The sequence below is a fragment of the Balearica regulorum genome, chromosome 19, assembly GCF_011004875.1.
Source record: "Balearica regulorum gibbericeps isolate bBalReg1 chromosome 19, bBalReg1.pri, whole genome shotgun sequence".
Classification (NCBI taxonomy): Eukaryota; Metazoa; Chordata; class Aves; order Gruiformes; family Gruidae; genus Balearica; species Balearica regulorum.
This window is the reverse complement of record NC_046202.1, coordinates 888,794-908,471: the sequence shown is the minus strand read 5'-3', so window position 1 is coordinate 908,471 and position 19,678 is coordinate 888,794. Positions and strand designations below refer to the sequence as shown.

General features: G+C 43.7%; 2 protein-coding genes across 4 annotated transcripts in view; one reads left to right on the top strand and one right to left on the bottom strand.

Moving 5' to 3' along the window:
* The window catches only part of PAFAH1B1 (platelet activating factor acetylhydrolase 1b regulatory subunit 1), a 37,482-nt gene extending 25,734 nt beyond the window's left edge, over nt 1–11,748 (top strand). For both annotated transcript variants that reach the window (XM_075771811.1, XM_075771812.1), the window contains exons 6-11: nt 1,601–1,769; nt 3,447–3,549; nt 4,308–4,536; nt 5,784–5,885; nt 6,497–6,653; nt 7,978–11,748. In XM_075771811.1, the coding sequence (XP_075627926.1) occupies nt 1,601–1,769; nt 3,447–3,549; nt 4,308–4,536; nt 5,784–5,885; nt 6,497–6,653; nt 7,978–8,051 (834 nt within the window). In that variant the 3' untranslated portion in view covers nt 8,052–11,748. The remainder of the gene's footprint in view (nt 1–1,600; nt 1,770–3,446; nt 3,550–4,307; nt 4,537–5,783; nt 5,886–6,496; nt 6,654–7,977) is intronic.
* A 3,103-nt stretch (nt 11,749–14,851) lies between these two features.
* Nucleotides 14,852–19,678, bottom strand: part of CLUH (CLUH binding protein of NUMT mRNA) — a 41,315-nt gene continuing 36,488 nt past the window's right edge. For both annotated transcript variants that reach the window (XM_075771914.1, XM_010304641.2), the window contains exons 24-26: nt 19,251–19,385; nt 17,920–17,993; nt 14,852–16,776 (exon numbers count right to left, since the gene is read on the bottom strand). In XM_075771914.1, coding sequence (XP_075628029.1) covers nt 16,608–16,776; nt 17,920–17,993; nt 19,251–19,385 — 378 coding nt within the window. In that variant the 3' untranslated portion in view covers nt 14,852–16,607. The remainder of the gene's footprint in view (nt 16,777–17,919; nt 17,994–19,250; nt 19,386–19,678) is intronic.

Below are 19,678 nucleotides of genomic sequence, written 5' to 3'. Positions count from 1 at the left end.
GAGTGAAAGTGGTTATGCAGCTGTATTCTTAACTGAAAATTAGGTCTTCCCATTTAGAATAAAGTCCCATGAAGTCCCCGTGACTTTCAGTAACTTTAAATGGTCTTCGTAGGCCTTTATTGCAATGTACAGTGGCATGAAGAGATTTGTTGTAGTGTGCAAGCAGTTTCTTATTTCAACATCCAATAAAGACATGACTGTGCATTTTGTTGTTGATGGAATGTCACAATTTAAGGGAATTACACTGATAAAGGATACTTCTCGTTGTGCTGCTCTTTGCTGGTTTGAAAACTATTTGGAAAAGTGCCGTTCTGAAAAACATTGAGTAGTGTATTAAGCAATGTGCTTATAAATGCAAGCTGTTCTAACAGTGGCTACCTGTTGGAGAACATTAGCATAAGAAGTGTCAGCCAGATCTAGTTCATGAAAAGCTTGAACCTTTTCTCATTTCTGCAGCAGACTTGAACATAGAGGACTGGTGTTTGTTCTTCGGGCAGGCAGGGCTAGCTGAAACAGTGACAGCTGTGTGTTTGTTGGATGTTACAGAGGAGCCTATTTAGCTTTGGTTTTGCTCCCTCTTATGGATACACTGGATGAATTTCCTTATTCTTGAAGTCAAGCTGTATAGCTTAATTTCTGACTGTTGCATTCCCGATGATTGCAGTCTGTTGGGATCATGGATTCTTTCTGTTGTTGGGCGGGTTTTTGGGGGGGGATTTTTTTTTGTTTGGCTGAGGTTTTTTTTGTTTAGGATATAATTTAAAATGAAATGTCTAATTTTGTGCTTGAGACGCACACCATAAAATCTGTAGGAGCTTGCTTTGTTTCAAAGGCTTTTGTTTGCAGTTTGATAATAGAGGACTGACTTAATTAGAAGGTGAGAATGGGGACTTCATGCTATCTTGCAGTTATTAACTGCAAATGTTTATTTAATCTTTGACAAATTCTGTAATCTACTAATGTGGGCATATCAAACACTTCAACGTGGTTTGGATTATCATCCCTAAAACTGAGCATTCTGAATAATGCTCCTCAGTATGCAGAATACTGGCTATTTGGTTCTGAAGAAGCAAGTAAATTCTGGAGCCACAGTAAAGCTTGGGAAAGGGGGAGCAGGAGGGATTGTTAAAGATGATGCTTTCCCCACCAACTGTAAATGGGCAATGTTGCTGAAGCTAGGGAACTAGCATAGAACGAGATAGAGAAAAACAATTTGTACAAAGTGGATTTGTTCGGACCAATGTTTTCCAAATGAATCTTCTTTATTTTTAAGGGTATTGGGTGTGAAGACTTCTAGATACATGGAACTTATTTTCCTGCTGTGTTAAGTTAGCTGAAAAACAGTTCTAAGTTAGAAAAATGTTCTAAGTTAGCTGAAAAACAGTTTTCAAGATGCATTAATTCAGTTAATTTGTAAGTAACAAAATCATATAAAAATAATGCTTATTTTTCTATGCTGTTGGGCTTTTTAGTGCTGTCTGTCTCTTGCTCAGTTAATTATTGAATAAGGTTCCAGGCTGGCCTGCAGAGTGCAAATGTAAGGCTCGAGAATACAAAGAGTAATAGGTTGCTGTTAACAGATTTTCTGTTCACTTGTCAGGTGTGGGATTATGAGACAGGAGACTTTGAACGAACCCTTAAGGGGCATACAGACTCTGTGCAAGATATTTCCTTTGACCACACTGGTAAACTATTGGCCTCCTGTTCTGCTGATATGACCATTAAGCTATGGGATTTCCAGGGCTTTGAGTGCATCAGAACTATGCATGGTAAGGTATAAAGGGAATTGATTTAGTCTGTAAAGTGAAGAGATGATTTTTTTCATCCAGGAAAACTGCTGATGTGGAAAGGGGTTATAAACCAGAGTATTGTCCAAAAGAAAGAGAGGGGGATATTTTGATGCTTTGAGTGCTCTGTAAATAAGGTGTATGTTCAGTGTCTATGGAATGAAATAACATCTCAAACCTGCTATGTGTGGTGCTGTGGGAAGCATCCCGTAATGATATTGAAATGAAATGGTGGTTTAGAGGGGATTAGTGCTAAAAATTAAATGTTTACTAGACAATAAAACTGTGCCTTCAAATCAGTAAAATGTTACCTCCTCCTTCACCCCTCTCTTTCCCTGATATATACCGCTTCAGGAGGGAAGTGATTAGTGCAAAAGGTGTTCACTGTATATATACTGTGCAGTGATTCGCTTCGTGTTTGTCGGATTTCAAATGAACATCCCTTTGCATTAGGCTTAAAAGCCGTAAGAAAAAATGGGCAAGTAAAATAGCCACAACTATAAGATTCTAATATTGACAGCAACTATTTATTTTATAGTCTTGATGTAAAGGCATTTTTATACTGCTGCTTGTCTTGCTTTTAATATCTTCTTGTAGAAGTGGTGAGTAGGAATAAAGAATGTTTGAGACTTATGAAAATAAACACACACACCCCCCCAAAGAAAACAGAAAGCTGTTGACTTTTGTCCATACAGTTCTTTAAACACCACAGAACACTACTGTAGAGGAAGAACAGACATTGAAGCTGGCTGATCGCAAGGAAATAAGGCAGTGCTACAGTGGGTTTTTTTGGTCTTTAAAGATTTCTTGATGAGCACACATGCAGTATGTCTGTTTTTATGAACTGGATGTTGTAACATGAGCATGGGTGAACTAGCTTCGTGTGTGTTGCCAGTTACTTCCCTTCAACTCATTTCAAGTAAAAAGAAATAAATAATCTTTTCAGTGAGGAGTTGTGAAGTACCATACTTGCACTGAAACTAGTATTCTCTGACACTTCACATACTTAATCACTGGTGTGATTGCTTTTTAGTAGAAGTTCACCAGGGGCTCTGAGTTCTTAGTGCAAAAAATGGAAATGAAAATTGCGACGTTGTACAGTGTAGGTATATGGCTTGCAAGAAGCAATGTAGCTGGCAATAAAAGAAAGACAAACCCCACAAACTTCATGAACTTACTGGCTATAACTTTTTGGAAAAAAGAACATCAGATCTCTGGATGAAAAAAAGGAAGCTGTTTCATGCCTCTAATCTGTTTAGAAATTATATATGCTCAAACTACTGATCTCAGAAGATTCATTTCTAGTCCCGACAATTTAAGTAGGGACAATTGCAGAGCTTAAAGTAAGACAAGTGCATTAAGTCTATACAAACTGTTATAGTCAAGCTTGTACACTGGACTTGTCAAAAACCCCATCCTACCCAACAGCTGCTTCTGGATAATGCTAAAATTTGAAAACAGTTAATTCTAATGTTTGCCGCTTTGGGAAGTTCTAATTTTTCATAAAATCTCAAGTTCACATGTAGAGATTATTCCATAAAACATGCACTACTGCTGTAGCTACTTACCTAAGATAAATGAATAGCAAGTCCTCTGTACTCTGTAAAAACTGTTTATAGTAATAATAAAACCTTAATAAAGGTTTGATTTTGTTTTTAGGTCATGATCATAATGTTTCTTCAGTAGCCATCATGCCCAATGGAGATCATATAGTTTCTGCCTCAAGGGATAAAACTATCAAAATGTGGGAAGTCCAAACAGGGTAAGTGCGCTTCTGGCTAAACATCAGCACCTAAACAAAACAAGCATAAACCACTGTTACAGAGGAAATGCACCACATAAATCTGGAATGTCAGCAAACATTCTTTGAATTGAGTTATGGTATTGTACCATTTAGAGTAATTCATTTAAGGATTCTGCCTTAAATCATGAAGCACAGGGGTTTAGGTTTTAGTACCAACTAATTAAAACTGACTTTATCTTTATGGGAGCTAGGAGGGTAGAACACCATAACTCAGGACAAGGTAGGAATATAAGTTTAGCGGTTAACCATAAGTTTAAAGGGAGCATGAGAGGAGGGAGGAGAAATCTGTTAACTTTCTTGACACAGATCAAGGTGTCTACTGATTTTTGGTTTTGTCTTGTTTCGTTCATCAGTTATCTCTTTAATCCATCTATTTGCTAAAAGTTGTAGATGAAGGCTATCCGAATGACCTGTAAAAATCTGTACTTGTTCTTAAAATAGCTATTTAATGCAAGCTGTTGTGTCAACTTCATTTTTTCCCAAGCTTCCTGCTTTCTACCTTAACAAGGACTTGCCAGTTCTTAGCTGTCACTTTTCTCATGTCAACTTCCTTTCCATGAACTGTTTTATGGCCTTGTACATCACCATCTAGGACAGACATGTGCATGCTGAAATATTTTAACTTCTAAGAGCAGGTCAAGCATCCTTAAATTTCAAAGGCATATGTAGTGGGTTTATTGCAATATTGAGTCATGCTGTATTTCTTTTTTGAATAGTTACTGTGTGAAGACTTTCACGGGTCACAGAGAATGGGTGCGCATGGTGCGGCCTAACCAGGATGGCACCTTAATTGCCAGTTGTTCTAACGACCAGACAGTGCGTGTTTGGGTGGTAGCGACAAAGGAATGCAAAGCTGAGCTCCGAGAACATGAGCACGTGGTAGAATGCATTTCCTGGGCTCCCGAGAGCTCGTACTCCACCATATCAGAAGCTACAGGATCAGAGGTAATGTTTCTAATGCTATTAAATAAGCGCATGCAGTAAATTGACAGTGCTCTATGTAGAACTTACTGGATAGTATTTAGAACAACTAACATTTGTTCTCAAAGCTCTTGGCCGATATAGCAGGTGTATGAGTATTTTTTGCTGACTATACTTGGTGTACTGTTAATCCCCCATCTGGGCTTCATAGGACCTACGTTTTTTGTGTTTTTTACAGTAGGACCTTACCTTTGCACTAATGAAAGTGAACTTTGGAGAGATGCTCTATTTGCGAGAGGGTTGAGAGTGAGACCACTTTCACCTATTTCAGCGAAGAAATGTGGAAGGTCGCTTATCTGGCATGCCAGCAAGAATTTCCTTCTAAGGATGACTAAGTGTAGAAGTGAACTAGAAATTAACACCAATTCCTAGTTAAAAAACTCCAAGTGTTTCTGCCTTGCCCTCTTCCTCAAAAAGAACACAAATACTCAAGGGAAAAAACAGATATGCTGAAGACAGAGACTTGTCTGGTGATGGATTTTACAGCTTATTTCAGTCAAATTTTACTTGCGTCCTTAAAAGATCCTTATAATCTTTTAATTAAAAGTGATTAAAACTACATTCCAAATGCTCATTTCCTCTTGCAGTGGTAAGGATCTGAAGTGGTGTCTCCCCTGCCCTCTGCTGGTCTGAGCAACTGTGTACATCACACTACAGTGCTTGGCTTGGCACAGCAGCAGGTTAGGGTTGACTTCACACGTTTCACGTTCTGAGAACTAAGTCTTTCATTCATACTTTGCATGATTACAGACAGAAATAAGTTCAGTGTAGGAACTTTATGAAAATTCTTAAACTTGCTTCATTACTTTTTATGAACAATGAGAACACAAAGGTATGTCTGAACTTTCACACTCTTTTATCCTGAGATGTCTGAGTCTACTTGAACTGTGTCTATTAAAAGAGGATGTCTTGCAGTAGGCAAGTGTCAATTCAAAGTATTATTTGGCTTGGTGCATCAGCAGGACATACAACCATTTCTTTAAATGGATTGTTTAATTCCTTTCACTTTTTGTTTCTCCTAGTATTAGTAACAAAATGCCTGTGACTCAGCTTTGGTGTTGTGTTTATTAACCCTAAGCTGTCATAGGATCCGATTTTTCTACTAAGAAATAGCACTCAGAAGGGCAGAAGGGATCTGCTTTTGCCCTCCTTTTGTGCGCCCCCCCCCCCCCCCCCCCATGTGGCATAACTTGAAACATCATTTTCTGTAGACTAAGAAGAGTGGCAAGCCTGGGCCTTTTCTGCTGTCTGGATCCAGAGACAAGACCATTAAGATGTGGGACATTAGCACTGGCATGTGCCTTATGACACTTGTAAGTTCACTGGTGTTTTTCTGGTGGTCATAGCTGCATATGTAAAACCAGTTTTAATGGAATGAATTATCTCACGTTTGTTTTCAAGAGAAGCCAAGGTTATTTCAATAAGAGAGACACTGGAAATACACAGTTTTAATGGCTTCTCCAGTTCAGATCTTCTTGTTGGCAAGAAATACTAAGAATCTCAAAAGGCATAGTATAAATGCAGGAGTACTGTGATGTAGTGTTTGTGATGAGTAGCTTGGTTTGTCTACAGAAATGCTGATAATCATCTGAATTTTGTCCTCTGTAAAATGCGGTGTTCTTTGAACGCGTGGTCTCCCCGCAGGCTAGGACTGCTGTTGGTGCTGGGGGTGGGAGCAGAATTGGCGCAGATCACATGAGGACTTCTGTTTGTTTGCCTTCAAGGACAGGAACTCACATTGTTGGTAGTGCTGATACAGATGTAATAATAGAAACTGAAGATAAACTTTGAGTTCTGATAGGTTTTAGAAAGCTAAATGATATCCTTGCAGGAACAGGGCAAGGCTCAGTTTGCCGTAGCATAAATTGTAGGATGTTTAGCCTTCAAACATGCACCTGCTCACTAATTTCTTCTTATGCACAAGGTGGGCCATGATAACTGGGTACGTGGCGTTCTGTTCCATTCTGGGGGAAAATTTATTTTGAGCTGTGCTGATGACAAGACTCTACGCGTCTGGGACTTCAAGAACAAACGATGCATGAAAACCCTCAATGCGCACGAACACTTTGTTACCTCTTTGGGTATGTATTGTTCTACAGTGCTTACTGCAAAGTACAGAGCCAGAGGTACAGATATTGCTACGTCTTCACCAGCTGAAGTTGAGCACCAAGCTAGACATTGACGTTTTGGATTCCAGTGAAGTTTTGTGCTATGTATATTTTAATCAAATAAGGACAGATACGAATTTCAAACGTGCTGGATTTTCCCACTTCTGTTGCTAGTGTTGCACACTGGATAAAGATGTTAACTGCCAGGGTGTCCTGGAACCTTTTGTCAGTGAGTGTGGAGGGATTTGGGGAGTGCCATATTGCAAATGCTTGCCCAGAAGAAAAAAAGAAATAAAAAATAAAAAGCAAGGGGGGCAAAGGGGCAAAGCAAAATGGTCAGGAAAGATTATACTTGGAATTCCTGGGCATGCCTCTTTGGTATTACCAGATGTTGGTAGGTGTTAGTTCCCCCCTGCCCTGGCAAAGCCAAACCTAACAAACCCCTCCCCATTGAACAAAGCTAGCGTTATTCTGGAATCTTCTCTGTTGTTTCTTTCTCTGTGCTCCTCTGGCAGTTTGTAGCTTCTTCAGGAAAGCTGTGTGAGTTAGGTTACTCCAGTGGACCTGGAGTTGGCTGCTAAGGTTTGCTAATCAAACTTGCAGGTCCAATCAAAATGCAGGGCTTCTGACTTCACTCTTAAATCGTTGAAGACAGCTGATGAGAAAGGGGCAAAGAAGAGTTAGGAGTTGAAGAATGTGAAACAGTTAGCATGGATTGGCTAACCTTGGAATCAACTGCTTTGCTTACAGATTCCTTTGAAGCCTTCCTACACAGTGAGGCCATTTGATTCCTCTTGGTTAAACTTCCCAGTACCGTCCGCTGACCCAGGCCAAAATTGACTTGTATATATGAAATATTTTGGGATCTCCTGAGAAACAGTGCACTTTACATTTGTTAAATACTAGCTCACAGCCTGTACTGTCTGCAGCAAAAAGAAAAAGTCAAGTTTCTTGACTTCTGATTCTGAATACCTCTTACATAACTGCATGAGGTTCTGTCTTCAGGTGGTATTCAAGGGTTTTATCAGTTTGAGATGTTTTGGACTCCCCTCTGTTACAGCTTTGTCTGGATTTCTTTTCCATGAAAGCTCCTTTATAAATGAACTGAAAGTAGATTTTCACCCTTTACAAAATTATAGCATGAGAGAATTTGCCTTCAGAACTACAGACATACTGAGCTTTGAAATTTAGTCTTTGAGCTGGTATCATTCTTTTGAAAAAGTAATGACATTCCAAAACATTAGTATTTTCCACTCTCACTGATTCATTCTTAACATAAGCTTTTCTTTCCTCGCAGATTTCCACAAGACGGCACCGTATGTGGTTACTGGAAGTGTAGATCAAACAGTAAAAGTGTGGGAGTGCCGTTGATTGAATTCACATTTGACCCCTTTTTCCTCTGGATGCACTCAGATACCATGGTTACCCATTGAGCTCTGTTTAAATAAATATTGTCCTTTCATGTAAATTATTCTGGATGTAGATTGAGCTTATTAAATGTTACACACAAAGTATTCATGCATGGTGAATCCAAATTGTATACTGTAAATTTACATACGTTGTCTAGAAGTACCATAGGTTTAAGAACATGGGCTGGCATTGGTCACATCAGACCTAAGAAGGCAGAAGTTGGATAATTGAAATAGGGCACTTAACTGAATAGTTGACAGTGTCGTTCTATGTCGGATAATTATACCTGTTTTTCTTTCTGCTGTCTGTTGGTGCCTGAATTGGTGACCTCATTTGGGAAAAGTTTTGTAGGGCTCTTTCAGAAATGTGTATCTATGTAACATCACTTAAGTGTGCTTAATAAATCTTCTCTAAGAATACTAGATAATAAGGCTGCAATTCCGAATCTTCTGAACCTTATATGTAATTAATGGAAATTAATTAAACTCTGGAATATTTGTCATGAAACATTTGCCAAATCAACAGAATACACTTGTTTTGGCCTCCTATCACACAAGGGTTGGTATATTTATATAACTAACTGTAAATCTGAAATAAGACAACAAATCTTAGTAGCAGCTGATGTGATAAATGTATTTATTTTTTATTTGGTCATTCAATGGTTAAGCTGTGCTGTTAAACTAAGTTTAAATGGGTTTTTTTTGTTTGAGGGTTTTTTTTTTTTTTTGTGCTAGACAAACTTCCAGGAGGAGTTGTCCATCCCACTAGAATTTAGTGATCTAATTTCCAATAGAACTTAATCTCCCAAATGACTGCCATGGTACAACTTGCTGTTTGCTTTCAATGTTTGTTAGAGATGTGCAATTCCTATTACGCAACAGTATCAAAGTACACTTCCCTCGTTCATTCACAGGAGGTTGGAGTATACAAAGGTTTCTTGGTTTCTTTAGTGCCTCCTTGGAAACCCTTTTGAAAATGAGGTTATACTTACCTTGACAAGACAATGTGGCTTGAATAAAAACGTACTGTGGTTTGCATATTGAGAAATACCTTGGGTTACAGTATTTAAATGCTTTAAAGAAAGCACTAAATACCTTGAGAATCAGATTATAATGGCAGATACAGATTGATACAAGAAAAAGAAAACACCATCAACAAAACAAAGTCCATCTGTGGGAATGATGCTATCAAGTAAATATTTAAAACCAAAATGAAATCCTGTCAGCATCAGTTATTTATGTTGTTTGGTGTATACACAATTTTTAATTTGCATATCCCAAAAGTTACCTATTTTGATCTGAAGTGAATGAAAATGTTATAAAGTAATATTTTAATCAGCATTTTTGTGACAAATTCCATTGTAGATAACTAAGAATTACAATACTTATCAAACTAACCAGGTCTTTTTAAAAATCCACTTTAAAATTTACAATATAATGAAGTACCAGTCTGATGTTTTAACAGGTGAATTTGTGCTTTATTTTATGCATTTTGTTTAATACATGGCTTTTAAAACTGTCCCTTTTAAAGATGAGAATCCTTGACCACCGTAGCGTCGGCTGGAGGGTGTACACACTGAGAAGCGGAGCGGGGTACGGTGGTTAGCTTCCTACAGCTGCCCTCAGCAGCATCCGTCCTCCTCTGCGAGGGGGTGGATTCCTGGATCCTGGCGTAGGCTTGCCTCTGGGGAGGGCTGGGGGAGATGGACTTCTGATGGGGGGGGTTTGGAGCCAGTCTCAAAGATTCAGGCTAATCTCTTAAATCCAGTGGTTTATGTCATTTTCAGTGTGTGTTTCTGCAGTTAAGCATGCACAAATAAAGTATTTTTTTTTGTTAGCTGCTTGGACTGGAAAAAATTGCTGCTTTGTCCTATTCGAGAATTCCAGATACACAAGTAGTGAGTGCATCTTAAAATTCCTCAGTGCAACTGCAACTGTAAAGTAGGACATCTGTTTGATTCCTGATAGGACCTATAAACTTTATTTAAGTATAAAGTAAACCACACTCATGTACATAATTCATAAACGTGAATGAGAAATTAAAGGTACCTATGAAGTGGAAGCTGTCTACTGCGTTTTTTCCCTTTAGCATACAACTATTTACAAGGACAGACAACTAACTATAAAGTCATGTAAGCAGCATTTAATTGCTTGTGCGAAACACTCTAAGTACTTCTGCAATGCAATTTGCAACCTTCTCCTTTAACGAGCAGTGAATAATCTCAGGGATGGTCCGGAATGGATCAGAAGTTAAAGCCCTGTTTAGACGAAGAAGCGAAAGCCACAACACAGGAGTTGGGTTTGTGAGGGTTTCCTGCAGTGTTGCTCTGTGATAATACGCTGTGTTGAACTTTTTCCGCTGTTTGCAGTGTTTTCTGTCAGCTAATCCTGTGCCTTTCCTGTGATGATAACTACAATAATGAGGTTACTGGTTTGGATTACAAAACAAAATTTGTTGGAGGGTTTAAGAGGTTCACTGCTGCTTTGTCACTTCCCTTACTAAAATTGGCATCATTTAAAAAGTACCTATGTATAGGCCGAGTTACCAAATAGACAATACAGACTTTTTGGCTTAAAACCAGACAGACATTCCAGTGCCACACTAATGTAACGTGCCCAGGAAGTCTTAGATGCATTCTAAAAAGTGCAACATTTATTGTGGTTTAGACATAATCCGGAAGTTGATGTTTTATAGCATCTTGCACTTTAGAAGATTAAAAAAAACCCGTCCTGCTTTTGTGTATGGTGTGACCAATGATGTGCCCGGGGCACTAATTAAAAAGAAAAAAAAAAATAGTTGCTAGCAAGTTGTCCAAGGGCTGTGGAGCACTGTAGTATTTTGAAAGCTTTGGCTATAGACTCACCAGGCCCAGTCTACTTATACTGTCAGTACCCTGCTTCTCCTGTTTGCCTCCTCCTGTTTTTATGTGAACTGCCTGATAATATCACTCTTAAATAGCTTTTGACTCGCATGAAAGCTATTTAAAAGAAAAAGATTATACTTTGTTTTTGTAGACAGTGGTGGCTTGATAATCCTTTTAATGATTTGAATATTAAAAAAACCCTGAGTTGAGTGAAGGAAAAACGCACTTAGAATGAGTTATTTGCTGTCCAGCTGTACATAAAGTCCGGTGTATTTAAAAAAAGTCAAAACTGAGAATCTTCTAGCGAGAGTACGTGCATAAAATGGTAGGGATAAACACATTAGGGGTGGGGAAGGTTGAGTTGGATTTACAAGTCACAACTGGATTTGACTGGCCTTTTTATCCTTCCACTGTGTCATGTAAGTAGCTGCTTTCCTGTCCTGCCTGTCCCTCGGGCTTCCCCAGGTTCATTCTGAAGATAAGTTAGAAAATCTTCAAGTTTTAGAAGTTGATCCTGACATTGACATGAAGGCAAACGTCAAATTTTTTCATAAGAACAATGTTAGAGGTTGCAATTGGAGAAAACAGTTCCCAGGCTGTAGGAGTTAACTGAAGCTATTGACACAATTTAAAAAACAAAAAAAATCAGTAAAGGAATGTATATAATACTGCTCTGTGTTTTACAGTAAGATTTGTTGCTCTCAGACTGTGTAAAACAAAATTTATTCATGTTTTCTGCATATTAAAAAAATCTTATTGTACCAATTGGTAAACTATTAAATGCATATAAAACTAGATGTGTTTTTGTTTCCTTGGATGCAGGAATTAAAACTATTTTGAAAAAAGCTACTGGTGTTTCACCCTTCAGATTTTGCTCCACACCTGCTTTTCTCTTATCTAATGTTAATTTAAATTGTGCTCGCCTGAGGAAACGTGAAGCGTTTGTCAGGCAGTTGGTTACTGCTGGAATAGCCAAAGGCTGTCTTGGTTCATGCGGTGACGTGGGATTTTATACAAATGTTGTTGTTGAAGCTGGTTTCACGCATGGTCTGGGAGAGCGCTGATGCAGCGCTGGGGGTCTGGCCCCTTGTGAAGCGCTGGCTCGCGTGCTGGGCTGGGCTGTGCTGGCTCTTGCTGCCGCCTCTGCCCTGGTCTGCCGCAGCGTACGCGGGGTGGAAACTGCTGAGCGGGTTGTGCGCGGGGTGTTTGTGCAGGTGGTGGGTACAATCCTGTGCCTGGTGACGGAGGCACAGCACAGACAGGCTCCCTGCCCTGCGTGGTCGTGTTCTGTGGCTGGGCAGGGAGCTCCCTCTGCACCGCTCCCCTCCAGTGTGCGTTTCCCCATTCTTGTTTGGTTTGGATTTGGTGTTTTCCCCTTACCTTGAACCTTACTTTTACAGCACCAGAACTGTCTTTCACTATTTCTTTACTTGGTACGGCTGGTGCTGTTGGCACTGAAGGCTGCACTCTGGGGTGAATCTTCTGAGGGATGCAGCTGGGCACCGGTGGGTCTGTCTGTCCCTGGCAGCAGTGGGTCGGTCTGTCTGTCCCTGGCACCGGTGGGTCTGTCTGTCTGTCTGTCCCTGGCAGCGGTGGGTCGGTCGGTCTGTCCCTGGCAGCGGTGGGTCGGTCTGTCTGTCCCCGGCAGCAGTGGGTCGGTTGGTCTGTCCCCGGCAGTGGTGGGTCGGTCGGTCTGTCCCTGGCACCGGTGGGTCTGTCTGTCCCTGGCAGCAGTGGGTCGGTCTGTCTGTCCCTGGCACCAGTGGGTCGGTCTGTCTGTCCCTGGCACCGGTGGGTCTGTCTGTCTGTCTCTGGCAGCGGTGGGTTGGTTGGTCTGTCCCCGGCAGTGGTGGGTCGGTCGGTCTGTCCCCGGCAGCAGTGGGTCGGTCTGTCTGTCCCTGGCACCAGTGGGTTGGTCGGTCTGTCCCCGGCAGCAGTGGGTCGGTCTGTCTGTCCCTGGCACCAGTGGGTTGGTCGGTCTGTCCCCGGCAGCGGTGGGTCGGTCTGTCTGTCCCTGGCACCAGTGGGTTGGTCGGTCTGTCCCCGGCAGCAGTGGGTCTGTCTCTGCCTTCTCAGGCGACAGAAGTCCTGTGTGGAAGGTGTGTACCTGGGCAGCTGAGGCGCTGAGTGGTTCTTGGAATTTTTGTCTTCACGTTGGTGTCTTTCAGATGGTGTGTAGGTTTGTTGGTTTTTCCTCTCCTCTGATCTGGCCTTAATTGCCTCGAGTGCTGCTTATGAACGGGCCTGTGCACTGGAATGGAAATGGGCATTTCTTCATTGATGGCAGAGCGAGGACGTGACCTCGACCATGCTGTGGGGGAGGGAATGAAATGCATTCTGCATACGCATCCTGCTTAGTAGCAGGAACGGCGCTGGGACTGGCAGTTGGGGGGGGACTGGCTCTCATTTGGGAAAAACACCTGAATTTCAGGCTCTGCCAGAGTGAGGTGGAGGTGCTGGCTGAGGTGACGGGGGGGCCGGAGGCGGTGTTAGGGTGCAGGTTGGGAAGGAAAGCCTGGCGTTTGGATGAAAGGGAGAGGTGAGGGATGTCAAGATGTAAGTTGCCAAGAGCAACTGGGGAAGAATTTCCTTTTCCCCTCCAGCTGGGTGAATTGTCGATCGTGCAGTGAGTTCAGCAGACATGGTTGAATATGAAATTACATGTATAGGAGTTTTGGTCAATGTTGGGAAGATAAGGTGCTCAACTGAGAGGGCTTCTCTGGCCTGTGTGACCACTAAATGCAGAGAAGGTGTAACGTGACTTTTCCTTGAAAAAAGTTGTAGCGTTTAGGGGATGTGCGATGTCCGATGACGTGAAGTGTTGGGAATCCCTCTGGGAAGAAAGGAAGGAGGATAGGAACAGTGTGTGTCTATGTGGCTCCTTCAGCATCACTGATGTTTTTCATTTGCTGTAGGTATTTTTCTCAGGCAGTGACCTGCCGGCTCTGGGAACAGCTTCAGTGCTGCTCCCAGACATTTCCATGTGGAGTGGCAAATCCTGCCTGAGCCAGACCAGGGCTGGGAACAACGTGGAACTATGGGCTGGAGGAGTGTTGTTCCAGGGCCGGGAGAGCTATGTACAAGTCCCCCACTGTCCACCCTCCTTGTGCCCTGGTACTCCTCAGTGCTGGCTGGAGTCAGTTCTGCATCATTTTTTGGTTAAGAACTTGTGAACTGAGTTTCTGAGAACACCCAGACCCCAAAGGAGGTAGAGAATATTAGACCTGATGGTGTTAAATGCAGCTACGTTAACAGCTAAGGCGGGTGTTCATGCTGCCTAGCTGTGCAGCCTTATTAGCCAGGCTTGCCCTCCTTCAGCTTCATTTCACATTTACAACCCCCGAGCACCTGCTCCCCCCTTCTCCCCAAGATGGAGCAGCAGCTCCTCTCCCTCAGGGCCAAGTGGTGCTGAAGCATCTGTTGCTGGATGAGGAGGGTTTGGGGGTGCGGTGGTTGTGAGTGGCCCTGGGCTTATTACTGATCGTTTGGAGCCGATGCCTTTGTCCACAGGGGCGTTTTGTTAGAGGAGGAGGAGGGTGCGTGGCGCAGAGCCAGCCTTAACCTGCACATCTGTGAACGCTGCAGCTGCTGGAAGGCGCCTGTGCCAAACCCTTCCCCGGTGGTCCAAGCCCTTTCACGCCTGCTGCTGTGCAGGTCAGTAGGACCCGAGCAGTAGAACTGGGTGTACTGGTACAGGGAATGCATACTGCGGGTGGAGGAGTGCTTAATGGGCACTGGACCCCGCAGCATCGGGGCAGTTACAGGCTTTAAAGCCTCCAGGGAATCTGGAGCCTGGCTCCTGCTCAAAGGAACAGAGGTGGAGGCTCTGGTGATGGTGTTCAGATTAATGGTACCCCACATCAAACTGTAAAGAAACCAATAAATAAAGTACCTAAAATAGTTTAAAAAGCTTTTAATGGACTGAAAGACACTAGTAAAAGAGAAATCTTGTAGGAAAGATGCACTGTAGTAATTTTTATTGATTGCTTTTCAGGAAATTCAGAATTTTTCTAGTAGGAGCAAAGTAAAGATGCCTCTTGCTTTGTCAGCTCCACCACCTGGGAGGCTGCTCCCCTCCTTCCCCCCCCCCCAAAGTTACAGAGACCTGTCCTGTAGTACAGGAACCAGGGTACAGAGCACAGTGACAGCACTTCTTCTCCAAACAGCAGTAAAAGAAGCAACGCAAATTAGCACAGGGAACTATCCACGACAGACAACGAGAGGGGGGGGGACTCTGTCAGCACAGGGTGGCTGTGGACAAGCGCTCAGGAGTTCTTCTACAGCTTGATCCATTTGGAAACAGGACATTCAACTCTGTCGGCATACCACGGCCTGCAGCAGTCACAGCTCGCGCGGCTGGGGGAGCACACGCTGGTGGGCAACAGCCACCACAGGACGCATGTGATGGGAGGGGACGTACGGATTTGTTTAGTGGCATCACCCTTTCAGTAACATCCATTGCCAGCAATGGAAACTCCCTGGCACCAATCTCCCACCCAGTGTGCAAAAGAGTCAGTAAGAAGGTATCAGCCAGCAGTTTTAGTGAGTTTTTATTTAACACCCTCCCTGAAGGCCAGCAATTTCAGGTTGTGGGAAACAGAGGGTTCCACTCTGGTTCAACTTGCCTGTCAGGTTAAAGTCCATCAGCTCTGTGTTACAGCTGCTACTGCGAATGAGACCAAGTCCCCATTCCTGACTCTTCCTCCCCTCTTCCCCCCTCTGTTAACAGGGCTGCGAGTTCCTGCTGCCTCACTCTTGTTCAGACCTCATGTGACGCCATATCAATCTCTCCTAGGCACTGGGGTTTCCATTGTAATGGAAGGTTGTGCGCTTTTTTAAACATCAAGCCCCCACTCTTTGGATACAGTATCCTAAGTTACTCAGCTGCAAGCAGAGCAGAGAGGTGGAACTGTGAGTATCATATATATATATATATCTATCTATATCTTTACTTTGAAAATTAGAATGTGAATGTTACAAAACCCCACTGAATTGCCAAACTGCCAACCAAAAGTAGAAAAAATGATTAAAGGAATCCAATGGCTATATCCTGATGTAGAAAACGCTGTACATTCCCCCACTTACACACGTTACAGGCTTCAGTCATCTGAGCAATACAAATATGGCTGCTTAGCTTTCCTTAGCACAGATCGGGATAGTGACTGGGGGGGGAAATGAATCTTTTGGCTTGGAATCCACATTTTACAAGACCGCTGAGCAGTGGATGGGGCTGGTTTTGTACTGGTTTAGCAAAGCAGTGTCCTTAGTCAACATAAAAATGACCTGAGAAATGTTACATACCTCAAGACAGTTCATTTGGAATCCATATGTACAAAGTAGAAATAACTGATGATATGCACGCACACACACAACACGTACACACACACAGAGGCGTGACAGCCTCAGGCTGTGCTCACCTAGGATGGGTCTCGTACGCTGCTGCATCCTGGCCACCTCTCCCGTCACGTGGCAGACACAAGCTCAGTCAGACAGATTACATTTCTCAGATTAGTTCTTTGCATTGTGTATTAATTGTACCAGTGCAATAACATTGTCAAAAAAGGAGGAGCTGCGCCAGGGGAGTCCGAGACCCTGGTTCAGATTCAGAAAAAGGGTGGTTTAAACTTTTTTTTTTTTTATAAGCGAGGTACACATTAAGCAGAGCTCTGTGTTAAGGGGATCTCAGCAGAAGGCATGCTTGGCTCAGCCTCTTTCTCCTCCATAGCTTTGTCCTCTGGTTCCAGCTGTTCACCACTTTTTATGCTTTCTTGGAGCTGCTGGCGTCGCTGCACCTCTGCTTTAAGGTTCTCCAAGTCTTTTTGGCTGAAGGGGAAACCAGGAAGGGTAGTAAATAGACCAGCCTTAGGGACAGTGTGATGCACAGGGCCACAGTAGCGTTCAACAAACTAGGAAATTCTGGCCACTCAGGGCAGAGGCAGTGAGGTTGATCTGGTCTAGATCCAGGCAGCCTCCAGCTGCTTCTGGTGAATTTTTACCATCAGTGATTATTTACAGCATTAGAAAAATACAGTCTCAGCTCAGGTCATCTTTTTCTACCACCACCCCAATCACATTTTCAATAGAAGTCTAAGAGACAATTTATAGTAAATGAAAAAACCCCACGTTTTAATAGCACTGCTGGTTGTAGTGGTCCTAAAGATTATCATAATCAGGGCTGGTATTACAATCTCAGCTCCTGTTCTTTGTAAACAAATCCAGCAGAGCTGGGAAGGAATAGCTGCGAGCTGTACTTTAAGCAACAACCCTGCTACACAGCCTTGTCTGTGGAAGAGCCGATGCTGTTCTGCACAGCCTGGCATTGCTCACTTCATTTCTTCTGGGTAGAGACCACTGACTGCGCTTCAATTATCTCCCACTCTGCAAATAATGCTAAACCAAAGAATCCCTTTGCTGCAGGGTGATGGGCTGAGAACAGGCGCCCAGGGGCAATGCCAGCTCCCTGCTACTTGCTGAGCGACCCCCAGGGCAAGTCACACCTTAGTGGTCTTGCCCACAGATGCATCAATTCTCCAGGAAGTTGCCCAACTTCCTTTAGCTTCACTGAGCAGTTTGGGGCTTTAGGCTTTATGAGATCAGATTGCTGCTACAGGGTCAGGGTTCTGAAAGAGACCCAGACAGCTCATGCAACATTCCTCCAGCCAGGAGCTTTTTTTAGTGCCACTGCAGATTGCCCAGGGATTGCGTAGAGCATCCCTTCACAAATGTTCAGCAGTGCCTTCAGGAGAGCCAGCACCTTCAAAGGCAGTTTTTTTATGTGGAAGTGACAATTTCTGCCATTATTTGCCTAGTGCTGCCCAAAGAGAAGAGGGACCAACGACCTCTGGGAACTCTGCGGTTTGGGTCAGTGCAAAGGGAAGCATTGGGGTCACGCTGTCTCAGGAACAAAGCTTACACAAAAGGACTACTTGATTTCTAACAGTAACACACAGAGAGGTATCACTCTACCTTAGTGGAATGAAGAGAATTCCATTGATAATGTTGAGCTGCTCCAGGACACTGGCCATACTGGGAGCTGTGAACTACAGCGCAAGAGAAAAAACAGTTTTTAAAATTAAAACTCAGACAGAAGAACTCGCAGTTCCTAAGCAAGTCCACACCATTTACCAACAGCTCAGAAAAAGCTAGGTCTCATGACACTGCAGTAGCTGTAAGGTGGCATAATTTGTATTTCCTACCTCGTTACACCCATAAGTTGAAAAGCAGCATGTAGAGGTCCCCAGGTCCTGTGGGCAACCTCCCCTCTGACCTCTGCGGGACTTCAGTTAAAAACAGCATACACATGAGTTCAAAAATGTGGTGGGGTTTCTTTTTTCTCATTCAAGTGTTGTAACAAGGGGAAAATCTTTATTACTGTTTTATGGGTTTGAGCCTCTTAGCTGGACACTATTTCCTGGACTTGACCATTTTCTTGATTCAAGGGCCTTATGCTCAAATTACTCTGCCCCAAACTCTCACATTCTGTACCCAGTTCTTTGCAGTGAGAAGAAAACCCAGCTGCCCCTGCAGAGCACTACCCTGGAGGGAGCCTCTGCAGCTGGAAGCCTCTTGCCCAACCCGCTAGCTCACACTCCTCTGGCAGCCACTGGCGTGCAGCACGGTAGGGAGAGCGCCCATCGCACGCGTTAGTGCAAACTGCCCCGGACACGCCGCAGAGGGGCTGGTGTGATCTGCCGGGGCAGGCGAGAGCGGTTGGGTTTGGCCCAGGAGGGCCGATGTGCTCTGTGTGAGGCAAGGTGAGGCAGCCCCAGTGCTCTGCTCTGCTGCCCAGCCTCCCCCCACCACAGAATCCTTGGAAGGAGAACAAAGCACGTGGTGAAAGATGACAGCATTTTTTAGGATGAGGAAACTGAAGTACTTTTGGATTGAGCAACCTGCCTACAGCCAGTGAGTCAGCCGAGGGGCAGGTTTGTGCGTAGGTGCCCCAGGCTCCCGCACTGCGAGCTGCCCAGCGTGTCCTTACCGAGTTCCCTGGGTGCCCTGCGACGCAGTCAGCGGCACTCAACTGCCTGAGCTCAGGAGAAAGAGCCTGAGCCCAGACCCACTCTATTCCGAAGCGGAGGGGAGGAAGGCTCAGTCCCCATCGGTTACGCTGTGCTGGGTCTGAGCCGCTGCAGGGATCTCCCGCCCGTGAAGGGTCTGCCACCGACACAGCCGCTACCACCAGCCTGCACAGGTAGCGCCTGCCTGCGCACACTGACGTGTCCTTTGGGAGCAGCTAAACACAAACCTCTGCCTTCGTGGCAAGCACTCTGCATCGCTCTTGTTACGTAGGTTACCTTAAGTGGCATGATGTTTGCGTTGGAGCCATTCTTGTAAATCTCGTTCATTGTGCGTTGAAGAGCAACAGCTTGCTGAGTCAGGTATTTCAAGTACTCAGAGCTCTCTTTGGTCTTTTCATGGTGTTCTCCAAGCTAATCAGAAGGGGGGGGGGAGAAAAAAACACGTACAACATTACAAATGAGAACAGGGCCCACATGAGGGTGCACTCCTAGTCTCTGCTAGCTCAACACCCCTATAGAAACTCAGAACTGGATTTCACCTGCCTTGGCATTCAAAAAACAAACAAACAAAAATTCCTCTAGGAGCCTTATTATCAACGTCACACAGTTCCATCAAGTAGGAGCAAGTCTGCAGGGTGAGCGGCATTCCCTCTGCCAGGCTGTGCCTTCAGCCAGCGAGGCGGCGCCGAGTCACCGAGCGCAGC